We start from the raw sequence: 12,108 nt of genomic DNA on the forward strand, positions 1-12,108 counted from the left end.
TTCATAAAGTAGGTGTGAGGAGGGGTTGAGGTGCTATTGGGAGACACTTTGTAACTAAAAGGCAACTGTATCACTTGCGTTAGTACCAGTGACATGAGACAAAAGCTGAAATGTCGTTTGTTAAAAACCAGAAATTGCCTGACTTAGGGCCCTCAGGTCTCTCACTGGGTGCCCTGCAGGGGACTGAGAGCCACGGCAAGACTGAGAACCTGGGGCGGAACTGCAGGGAGGAAGGAGGTGGGGCCTGCTTACCAACCAGGCCTCGGCGGCCCCTTCCCCTTTCAATCCCAGGCCCCTGCATGGCAGGGAGAGGACAGTTCCACCATGGCAGGTTCTTTCTAGGCTGGTGTGCAGGGTGGGGGCCTCCAAGGAGCAGAGGCATGGGGAAGGGAGTTGGAAGCGCTGGGCCTAGGAGGAGAGACTCTTGTCTTGTGGGCAGGAAGTGTGAGGTGTTGAGCAGCTAGGGAACCCTGGGGAGGCGGCGGGGAGCAGGAGGGGTGTGTGTTGTGGTGAGGAGGAGCGGAAGTCGGAAGCTCCAGCCGTCACAGCCACATTCACTGGGCAAGCCGACTGTGCAGCCAGGAAGTGCTCCTGGGGACCCCAGGCCAAGCCATCCCTTCTTGGGTCCTTTGGAGGTGAGTTAAGTGGGTCTGCCTAGGGTGGGGCTGGAGGAACCTGCGGGAGCAGGGAATATGGAGAGTCATATGTGGGTCCTTGTGGCAGGGGCTGGGGCAGGTGGGCAGGGGAGAGGCGAGGGCTCTGGCAGTGCCATGTGTACCTGCCACGAGCCCGGGCTAGGCTAGGCCCCTTCTTCCCCCTTCCTGCTCTCTGTCTCATCCCCCTCCTCCCTCAGCCTACCCCTCCTCATCTGACCCTTCTCCCATTCCCTGCCCTGGCCCCACTGACCCCTGTTGTTTCCCTTCCCTAGCTCCCAGCAGAGCCCCTGGAGGTCTGCAATAGTGAAGGGTGAAGGAAGTTCCTTGCTAAATCTCTTGTGAGTGTCACTGGGTCCCCAGTGACTGCTCTGGCTGAGTACCCAGTGGGGGCTTTTGTGGCCAAAGGCCCCAAGTGATCCTCGACCCTAGACTCCAGAAGGAGGGGGTCTGGAAGGCCTGAGTTTGGGGTGGGGGCAGCTCTGGGTGTGGTTGCTGTAGGAGCTCAGAGTCAGCTTGGCCATGAGGGGACTCCCAGCTTCATGTTGCCTTCCAGGACCATCCTGGAGAAGCTCGAGGAGAGGTAAGGGGACCCTCCTTGCTGGTTTAGCTCTGGCTTAGGCCTGTTGTCCTGATGGGCAATAGGAACCACTGAACTCTCAAAGTGCGCCTGTGTGGGACACTCTAAGGCCCACTGTAATCGTTATTGTCATAGTAAAGGGAGTTGCATGGAAGGAAAGTCCCCTGACACCACCATTCCCCCCTTATTCCAGGGCCTAAAATCCCACAGTTGAAGTCACTCCTCTGCTAGAATGCAGGGAAGGGTGGCCTGTCATCAGCTGATGATAAATACTCCTCCGTTCATCGGACCTTGGCCCAGCTTTAGAAAGTGGGCCCCACGCAGGCCTGTCTCCCAGCTTCCTAGGACTCTAGAGCATCACATGGCCCCTCCTCCTATAGACAAGGAACCGCCTAGCATGGGGATCGGAACCCGGGCTGCTGAGCTCTTTGTTGGAGAGACCCACAGAAGGGGTGAGGGATGTGGGGTGAGAGGACCCAGGGAGGAGAGGCCCAGCCTGGCCCCAGCCCCCTAGGGGTCTTTGTCCTCCCCAGGCAGCAGCTGTCCTGGGTCCCCTTTGGCACTTTACCCCTACCCCCATGATCTCTCCCCTGGATCCTCTCTGCCTACCTCAGACCGCCATCCTCTGCTCCCTTCCTGAGCCTCAGCTGGCCTCACCACAGGCCTTCAGTAGCACTGGTTCTCTCTCTCTCTCTCTCTCTGTGTGTGTGTGCAAATTTGCATGATAGCTCTTTCTGTGTGGGCAGGATGTGGGGCCTTCTCGAGTCATTTCTCTCACGGTGCTTCAGGTCCCAGGTTCAGACAGAAGCCTCTGTCCTGCAGCTCCAGGCCAGGGAGCTCCATTCATGGTTCCCGCCTGCAGCAACATCTGTAATTCAGCAGCTTCCTGGGCTGCAGAGGGACAGGACAGGTCACCTCCTAAGTCCTTGGACTGGCCAGAAGCCTTCATACTTTTTCCATAGGAGGGAAAACACTTCCCATTTCCAGGGTAAAAGGAGGGAACGTTTGCTTGCTGAGTCTGAAAGCTCAAAAAGGGAAACAGAGACAGGCACCCTCTGGATGAAGGCTCAGGGCTGACTCCTTGAGGAGGCTGAGAGCTGAGCCTGACCAGGAGGGCTATTTGTTTGTTTTTGTTAATTTTGGCTTCTCTAAATGGACAGCAAAACAACAAAGTTAAACTGAGCAGGACATGGTATTTCCTGAGCACCCACTAAGGGCCAGGCCCAGCACTCAGACCCATTCCAACTTTACAACAAACCTGTGAAGTGTAGCTTTACTGGGTCTTAGTTCCTTATTTTACAGATAAGGAACCAGGTGGAGTTTTTCACCCAGAGTCACATGGCTTGTCAGCTGTAGAGTTAGGATGGGATTCTGCTCTGCATTCTTCACTATGACCCTGAAATGGGCAAAGGAGGGTGGTCAGTGCTGCGTACCCAAGGCCATCACCTTCCTACTCAGAGCAGGCTCATACCCCAGCCTCTGTGCCCGATCTCCTGGTTCTTCAGCCAGAGCACTGAGGTGCAATGGTTCAGAGGGTGCAACTGCAAGGCTACAATGCCAGGCTGAGGGTGGAAAACAAACTCACTGTTAGAAAGCACAACCTGGGTGCCAGGTGTCAGCTGGGTTGCTTCCTGCCCCCTAGGGTCAAAAAGAAATTGCCTTGAAGCCAGGGGGTGGGGCAGGTGGGAGGGACTCTGTCTTCTAGTCCCTTAGCCACCACTTTCTGTGTCCTTCAACTCCCACAAGAGGGACATAAGGCTTAGCCCCTGCAGTATTCTCCATGAGAAACTTGCACCCCCTCCCCACCGTGGTGAAGCTTCCCTGAAATGCAGTCAGCTGTGTTCAAGAAGGGTGGCTAGTGGGCGGCAGAGTGGAGCTATGCTCTCTCTTTCCCAACTGGGCTCCCTCCCTGCTCCCTCCCCTCTGAACCCTCCTTAAACTTTCAGAGCCACCTCAGTGCTCAGAAAAGATGAAGGACCATTTTAATGTAGAGGTAACAGAACTCAACTGGTGAGGCAGATGGCAATTCTTTTGCTGCGGATTCCTTTCCTCCTGCTTTCGTTCTAGTTGGGATAACAGACAGGAGATTTTAAAGGAGATTTTACTAAACACCAGGGGTGGAAAAACACAAGTAAACCAAGAAAATTTTAGATGCATAAGACCTGGACTCTGCTGCCTGGTTCCTGGCCTGCCTCTGCCTAGGGGGTGCCATTCTACCTCAGGGATCAAAGGCTAGTTCCATCCTCCACCCTTCTGAGGTCAGACCACCCTCACCTGGGTGACCAGTAGGACTGCCTTTATGGCCTTAGGAAGTGACTTCACCTTTTAGGTCATCCTACCTTTCCATTCAGGCAAGAGCAATTGAAAAAAAAAAAAAAAAAGTAAGACATCTTTTAAACACACAGTTGCACAGTGCCCCCTCCACAAATGGAGAGCACAAACGAGACGATTGAATGGGTCCTCCTCTCTGTTCCGGCTGCTGCCTGGGAGCCAAGACCCATAGGACATTTTGGCTGCTGACCTGGTAGGGATCTACCACTTGGGGACCGCTGCCCTTGGAGCACTGGGCTTTCTGGAGAGGCGAGGAAGAGGTGATTGGTCACGGGCAGACTGGCCCCCACGAGGAAGTCTTCATGTTATAATGATGCTAATTCTCTTCTCCAAGCCTCGGTCTTGCCAGTCCTCTGGCCTGGTTGTTGTGGAGGGAGAGTTCTGAGGATCCATCCCATCAGTGTGTCTCTCCGTTTGTCTGTCCATTCATCTAGCCAACCTCTCTCTTATTTTCACAAATGTTCTACAGCGCCGACTTTCAGCCAAGGAGGTGCTGCACAGGAGTTTGAGTGACTCTAGTGAATTCAGGAATGTCCAAGAGAATTGATCAGAGGGCAGGAGGAGAGAGTGATGCTTAAGAGAGCTGTAACCTGGGTTCATGCCCCAGCTCAAGTCACAGGCGGGCCTGAACCTCTCACGTCAACGCTAACCTTTAAGTTTCTAATCTACTTGAACTAAACCTCTCAAGTCAATGCTGATCTTTAAATTTCAAATCCGTTGAACTAAAGTATGCCCCCAGAGCTTTGTGGGTGGGAGTGGTTTAACAAATCGGTCACATAAAGTGACTAAGCCATTCGACATTTTTGTACTGAGACACGGTGGTGAACAGGAAACACAAAGAACCTGCCGTCTTGGCGCTTACCTTCTAGGCAAACCAGAACCATGCGGGTAAACACACTGGGAACTACACACCGGGATAAACGCTCAGAAAGTAAAAGTGGGCCGGGCGCGGTGGCTCAAGCCTGTAATCCCAGCACTTTGGGAGGCCGAGACGGGCGGATCACAAGGTCAGGAGATCGAGACCATCCTGGCTAACACGGTGAAACCCCGTCTCTACTAAAAATACAAAAAAAAAAAAAAACTAGCTGGGCGAGGTGGCGGGCGCCTGTAGTCTCAGCTACTCGGGAGGCTGAGGCAGGAGAATGGCGTAAACCCGGGAGGCTGAGCTTGCAGTGAGCTGAGATCCGGCCACTGCACTCCAGTCCGGCGACAGAGCAAGACTCTGCCTCAAAGAAAAAAAAAAAAAGAAAGTAAAAGTGAGGGGTGGAGTGTAGTCACATTGGGTTTAATTGGTTTAAAAAGTCATAGCCGGCCAGGTGCTGTGGCTCACGCCTGTAATTCCAGCACTTTGGGAAGCCAAGGCAGGTGACCTCAGGTGGATCACCTGAGGTCAGGAGTTTGAGAGCAGCCTGGTCAATATGGTGAAACCCCATCTCTACTAAAAATACAAAACTTAGTCAGGCAAGTTGGCAGGTGCCTGCAGTCCCAGCTACTTGGGAGGCTGAGACAGGAGAATTGCTTGAACCCAGGAGTCAGAGGTTGCAGTGAGCCAAGATCATGCCACTGCACTCTAGCCTGGGTGACAGAGCAAGATACCATCTTAAAAAAAAAAAAAGCCATAACCAGTCAAACTACATGCCTTGTCCCCATCGAATACCTGATCTGTCTCCACCCTTCTTGTCTCCACTGCCTTGGGCTCCCCTCCACTGACCAGTTCCTCACCTCCCACCCCTCCCAGGCTCCTCAGGTGCTGCAGGTCCCAGAGATCTGCTCTCTTCTCTTTGCTCAGAAAGCTGCTGCAGCCTCTGGTATTTATTGTTTTCCTTTGAAAAAACCCAGCAAGGAACACTGGGTTTTTTCTGGGAAGGCAAGTCCAACCCTCATTTATATCTAGCATCAGCATTAACGTGTACCCAGAGGGCCGCTTTATGTACACATATATATCTATTTGCAAGTGCATATGTGCAAAGAGAGACAATTTTTCATCTTACGAAAAATTCAGGATGCCCTTTCCAGCAGGCCCAGTCCCGCATTCCCACTCCCATTCCCATATTGGCATGGGAACGTTTCTTGCCAAGTGTGTTGACTAATGGTGAGAGAAGGTGAGTTGGTGTTATCTGGGCAAAATGCTCTGATGCCCACAGGGCCATGAGGCTGGTGCTCATTCAGGTACAATGTGTGGAGTTGGGTAAATGAGAACAGGAGAAGGGATAAGGGGTGGTGCATGGCAGGAGAGCTATTTGGGCCCAAAGACCAGGCCTTTGCAGAGACCTGGAGGCTGGTTTTGGGGTATGGGAAGGGAGGCAGTTGGGTAGAGCTAGGGATGTCCCATGTTCTGGTACCTGTAAACCAAGTGCTTTTCCCCAGCTTTTCCCTCTATCTCTAAATCGACATGTCTTCCTAGTCATTTCTTATACCCCATGGGCTGGTTTCTTGAGGAGGCTGCAGAGGGATGTGGTGGGGTGAGTCACCTCCATGCTCACACTCGGTTGCTCTCCACCAGGCAGGCCTGGGGAGGGAGATTTGGGGTCCAGGGTGTCTTCTCTAGTACAGACAATAGATCCGGAGGTTCCTCGTCCCTTCTGCCTTGGAAATAGAACTGTCTCAGGCCTCTTGCCCAGAGAGCACTGAGGGTGGACAAGGGCAGCTGCATGGGGAACAGATAATGGTATCGACTTAAGGAGTAAACCATACAAATCCTCTGCCTGTTACCTGGAGGTGGTGATGTGAGGTGGAGAGGCAGAACCTAGAATGAAGGCTGGATCCATAGGAGAATGAAAGGCAAGACTGTTAGTGGAAAGGGGTCCCAATCCAGACCCCAAGAGAGGGTTCTTGGATCTTGTGCAAGAAAGAATTCAAGGTGAATCCATAAAATGAGGGCAAGTTTATTAGGAAAGTAAAGGAATAAAAGAATGGTTACTCCATAGGCAGAGCAGGAGCTTGGGCTGCTGAATTAAGGATACCCGTATCTTGAGCCCACCTCTTATCTCATCCTGTGACTTAGCATGCCTAGCCTACTGGGAATGCAGCCCAGTAGGTCTCAGCCTTATTTTACCAAGCCCCTATTCAAGATAGAGCCGCTCTGGTTCAAACACCTCTGACAAGATCAAATCCAGTCCATTTGATTCAGAGCATCATGTACAAGATTAAACATAAGAAAGAGCCCCTCTTCTCGGGAAGTCAGCCTGTTGGGGAGGCTGCCATAACTAACGAGTGGAAGGGCCCTGAAGGCCAGTCTGGGACCATTCCGGGTGGGCTGAAACATCAGAATCCTGAGGCCAACATCCAGCAAGTCTAGATTCTTGTTATTCTAAAACAGGAATGCAGGGGTTGGGTCAGAGGGAGGGGTAAAAACCCAGAAAGAGATTCCTTTTGGAGACACTTTAAGAAAAAGGATACTTTCAAGGTGAATAAGACACTGAAATGCATACTGGTCCTCCTTCCTTCTCTCAGGTGCCCTCCAGAAAGAAGGCATGGGGCAAAGCGATGTTTTCTAGGTGACCTTGAATAACAGCTGGACCCCCTGACCTTGTGAGAGAGCGCTGAGGGTTACCATTTACTGAGTGTCTAACGGTGGGCCAAGCCTGGGCTGAAGGCCAGGCGAATCACCTCCATTAACCCTGGCTCCCCTCTGCAGTGGGCCTCCCAGATGCTAAGGAACTTTCCAGGCTCATCCACTCAACTGTAGGTGGCAGGACGAGGGTTTGAGCTGCGGTCCATGTGGCTATTGATTCAGCTCATGTTCTCTAGTGCTGGGCAGGGAGGAGCCGACCCCCAGGGGTTTGTTATGTGTGCTGGTTGGGGCCCTGCATGCCAGTCAAGCTCCTATCCTACAGCCTGCCTGTGGCAGGACCTCGGTGTGAGGTCTGGAGCCCTGGACGAGGACACCTGGGTTCACTCTGTTCATACTGGAGCAGGGACAGGGCAAAGAGAGCTGCAGACCGGAAGGTGGATGATCTGGAGTCAGAGTCCGGCCCCTGTCAACAGCTGTGGGTTATTAAGCCAGACTCAGGCTAAGGCTTCCTCATCTGTTAAACAGGGACATGCAGGGGACTGCTCATCTTTCAGGTGCGAGGCTGGGGGAGTGGTAGGTGGGGACAGGCTTGGTTAACTGTATGTGGAACGGGCTGTTGTTCTTGGGGATCTGGAAGTCACACATGGTTCTAAATTGGGAGCGTGCGTGTGTCTGTTAATAGTCTTGTTCCCCAAAATATTCCAATACAGCTCACAAGCACACACACAAGGCTTCAAGACAGAAATCTGTGAGTGAAGAAAGTGAGGCAAAGGGAAAATAAGAAAAGACAGCTGCTGGGTGCAGTGGCTTACACCTGTAATCCTACCACTTTGGGAGGCCAAGGTGGGCAGATCACTTGAGGTCAGGAGTTCGAGACCAGCCTGGCTAACATGGTGAAACCCCATCTCTACTAGAAATACAAAAAAAAATTAGCAGGGCATGGTGGTGGATGCCGGTAATTCTACCTACTCGGGAGGCTGAGGCAGGAGAATCGCTTGAACCCAGGAGGCAGAGGTTGCAGTGAGCCGAGATCGTGCTGCTATACTCCAGCCTGGGTGACAGAGCGAGACTCTGTCTCAAAAAAAAAAAAAAAAAAAGACAGCTGAGCCAGGGTTCTTACAACATGCCATAAGGACCTGTGTACTTGACCCTGCACTTCCACTTTGTGGAGAGCCAGCATGACAAGACAAACAAGTTACAAGCTTACAGTGTGCTTTGGATCAAAACAAGCCAGCTATTCTGAGGAAGCAGGGTTGCTCTGAGAGCCATGTAAGTGGTGGGCTGCATGCAGGGAATGGAGATGCAATGCATGTTTCTAGAAAACACACTCTGAGGTTCCTGGGCTCATCTGATAAGAGCCCACCCAGAGAGGTAGTGCAGCCTCTGCAGACAGCAGCTCTGGGCAGATGTGAGGCAACTCCAGGCTGACATGGCCGCCACATCCCAGCCTCTTCTTCCCTAGAAGGCAGGGATCTGCTCTCCATGCAGCAGGTAGTCTGCTGGGTGGTGGGCAGCAGGACCAAAACATCCTCCCTTTATGAGGGCTTGGGCTGAGTTGAGCAGAGAGCCCCTTGCTGCATCCACCTGGGCCAAATTCCAAGCTGTCAATAGCTTGCAAGGACCAAGAAGCAGCCTGTGAACCAGCCTCGTGAACAGGGTAGGCCCCAAGGATAGGAGCCTTGGAAAGTGGAAGTAAGGCAGGCTGTGGCCTTCCTTTTGTGGGTGCCTGCTTCTTCCGTGAGTCGGAAGAATGTAAACCAAAGCATGTGGGTTGCAGCTGCTTCCTTGATACCTAAAAGCATTTCCGCCTTCTGTTCCTGCTGCCAACCACCTCGGTCTCCACGCTCTCCAATCCAAATGCCCAAGAGAAGGATCTGATTTGGCCAGTTTGTTCTTTTCAGCTAAGCCACATGGGCTACCTTCAGCCAACAGATGGGTGTCTTTGGGGCAGGTGCTGCCCTGGTGCAAGTTTAGAGATTGTGGGGTCAGATAGAATACATGGTACACTCCTTCCTCCCAGCAGGGCTGTGGCGGGCACTGTCCCTTAGCAGAGGGCATAGATGGGGAAGACACTCCAAACACATCTAACACACTACATATGTGCCTCCAAAGGCTGACAGCCCTTCCCTAACCTGCACTTGCTTTGGGCATTTCCAGGGTAGATATGGATTCCCAGTTGCCCCAGCGGTCAGTGCTCCCCCTAGTCCACACAGTGAGACTGTAAAAGCAGATACTCCGGGGGACTCCTGCACAGCTTTTGCTCTATGGATGATGGGTGACCACAGACTCTCTGGTCAACCCCAGCCCATTGAAATTCTCAATCCGTACTTGGGAGACAGCCTGGAGCCCCACCCAGGAGAGTGCCCAAGGGAAACGTGCACCCATGAGGATCTACCGGAGCCTTGCGAGGAGCAAACCTGGGCCACTGACCCTCCTGAATCTGCCAGACAAGATGCTCCTCCTTGGGGCTCTGGTGTGGAGCTCACACACCTGGGGAGCTGCTCTGCCCAGGGGGAGCACAGGCAGAGCACAGCATCACCAGGGTCACCTGCGAACAGCCATCTACTTGGGAGCCCACAGCAGAACCGGAGCACGTCCACGCAGGTAGTGTTCTGGGCAGGCATCCTGCAGGCCCAGATGTGTGTCCTAGACCTGGAGGAGGAGCTGGAGAAGACGGAAGGGCTCAAGGCTGGGCTGAAATGCTGTCTCCCCACGCCCCCTGTGGACCTCCCTGGGGTCACGGGCCTGCACTCCAGCCCACCTGAGGATGAAGACTCAGGGGAAGACAGCAGCGAGTCTGAGGGGGAGGGCCAGGCATGTCTGAGAGAGAGAACCCCAGACTCTTCCCCACAGTGGGTAGCTGAGGAGGACGGCATGTTCTTCAGCAACCCCCTCTTCCTGGGGAGTCCTTTCTCAGAGAACAGTGCTTCTGGAGACCGCTTTTCCTGGGGGCCTTCAGACTCCCATGCAAGTGTGAGAACTGGACCTGAGAGCCCAGCAACTCTGGAGACTCACCTCCCAGAAGGGACGGTGCTGTGGGAACTGGAAAGTGAGCCGGATTTGGGGGACAGTGCTGCTACCAGTGGGCATCGTACCCCTCCATTCCCTGTGCCCGTCTATAAACCACACTCCATCTGCTGGGCCTCAGTGGCTGCCACTGAGGGGGTTCCTGCAGCACCTCCTGGTCAGGGGGAGAGTGAGGTAAGCCCAGTCTTGGGAACCAACCGGGGCTGTGCTGGGAACACAGAAGGGAGGGTCTTCCTCGGGGGTCACCAGGCCCAGGACCTTCTTTTCTGATGTGAAGAGATTTTGGGATAACCTGCATCAGTATATAGCAGGGTAATAGAGCAGAAAATCAGGACCAGTGTTTTTGTCAGAATGATAGGACATTTTATCAATGCCATGATGTCAGCTGATGTCAGCTGATAATTAAGTCCACAAATGTCTCCATCTCACCAGCTCCAAGAGGCTATGCTTAGATACGTTTGGAGAACAAACAGCTCCTCCAATTGCAGCATGTTCCAGGTCATTCTGATTCTTCCCCTCCCACCTCCAAGACATTCCCAACTGTTAACAGGGCAGTGCTCAGCCTGCAAGGGTGACCTCTGCCCCTAGCAGAGAGATGCCTATTTCAAAAGTCCTGTCCTCTCTCTTCTTGACAGATTTCAGCATGTTGTTACTTTTAGCTCACCATCTGTCATTCTTCCCACGTCCAGTGTCAATAGATCAGGCCCATATGACAATGGCAGAGATTCTTAATATCAACTAAGGATGGGGACATGCTCTGTGAGACAATAGGGAGGACAGTTTTCCCAGGGAAGCCTCTCTTTAAGAGATAAGGAGACTCAATATGGTAGAGTGTGGCTGTAATTTTCTAATCTCTCAATTCCCTGAGAACAATGAAGAGCTATTACCCAGAGCAACTCTATTAGCCAAGGCAACTCTATTACCCAGAGCAACTCTATTAGCCAGGGCAACTCTGTCACTGGAGCCCTAAGATCAGAGGACCTCCTAGGTGCTGATGGGAGTCCCCTCCACATGGGCCAAGGCCCTCCGTGTAGGGCAGTGGCAGTTAGGGCTGTGCCTGTGGAGGTCCATTTTCTCAGGACTTTCTTTTTTCTTTTTTTTTTTGAGACGGAGTCTTGCTATGTTGCTCAGGCTGGAGTGCAATAGTGCCATCTCGGCTGACCCTCCACCTCCCAGGTTCAAGTGATTCTCCTGCCTCAGGCTCCCAAGTAGCTAGGATTACAGGTGTGTGCCACCACACTCAGCTAATTTTTGTATTTTTAGTAGAGATAGGGTTTCACCATGTTGACCAGGCTGGTCTAGAACTCCTGACCTCAGGTGATCCACCGGCCTGGGCCTCCCAGAGTGCTGGGATTACAGTCATGAGCCACTGTGCCTGCCATGGACTTTCTTGCTCTGAGCACTAACTTCTCAGAGGGAAGCCTGGGAGCACTATAAGTTGGAGATTGGCTTCTGTCTGTGAAGGCAGAGCCCACCCAGCCCAGTGCCTGGGGCTATCATCCTCCCTAAAACACAGCCCCTCCTTGGGCTGGCACCACCTGAGGCAGGGCCATCTGGGCAGACTGTGAAGGGAGGCCTCATGGGAGTTGAGGAAGGCCCTGGGAGCAATTTTCCTCTAGTCACCTCTTCTCTCCTTCTCTCCTCTGTTTCTCTCTAGACTTCTCAGGGAGATAGGCTTGGTCCTGCTCCATCTGCAGCACCGTGTGTGGACGAAGCATTCAACTGGGAATCAGGATGTATCGGATCTGATCTTGGCCCTGCTGCACATCCTGTGCAATCTTGGGCAAGTCACTTCCCTTTTCTGGGCCTTACTTTCTCCATCTTTGGAGGAGGAATATGAGCCCATTCAGTTCCAGGGCCTAGCACCGACAATCCTAGCATGTGGAGCTTCTCACATCCAGGACTGTCTGAACTGAGGCTCCAGCCTGGGTGGGAGGATTACGGTGGGGCTTCTGCCTACTCATGGCATCCTTCCCAGCCCCTCCTTTCCCCATCATTTCCCT

The 12,108-nt window shown here is 52.9% G+C and overlaps 1 protein-coding gene across 2 annotated transcripts in view; it reads left to right on the top strand.

The window, feature by feature from the left end:
* The first annotated feature begins 280 nt into the window (after positions 1-280).
* The window catches only part of PSD4 (pleckstrin and Sec7 domain containing 4), a 29,165-nt gene continuing 17,337 nt past the window's right edge, over positions 281-12,108 (top strand). For both annotated transcript variants that reach the window (XM_023194937.3, XM_023194939.2), the window contains exons 1-3: positions 281-635; positions 9,236-10,279; positions 11,763-11,888. In XM_023194937.3, the coding sequence (XP_023050705.2) occupies positions 9,347-10,279; positions 11,763-11,888 (1,059 nt within the window). In that variant the 5' untranslated portion in view covers positions 281-635; positions 9,236-9,346. The remainder of the gene's footprint in view (positions 636-9,235; positions 10,280-11,762; positions 11,889-12,108) is intronic.

This window comes from Piliocolobus tephrosceles, chromosome 15 (assembly GCF_002776525.5).
Source record: "Piliocolobus tephrosceles isolate RC106 chromosome 15, ASM277652v3, whole genome shotgun sequence".
NCBI lineage: Eukaryota > Metazoa > Chordata > Mammalia > Primates > Cercopithecidae > Piliocolobus > Piliocolobus tephrosceles.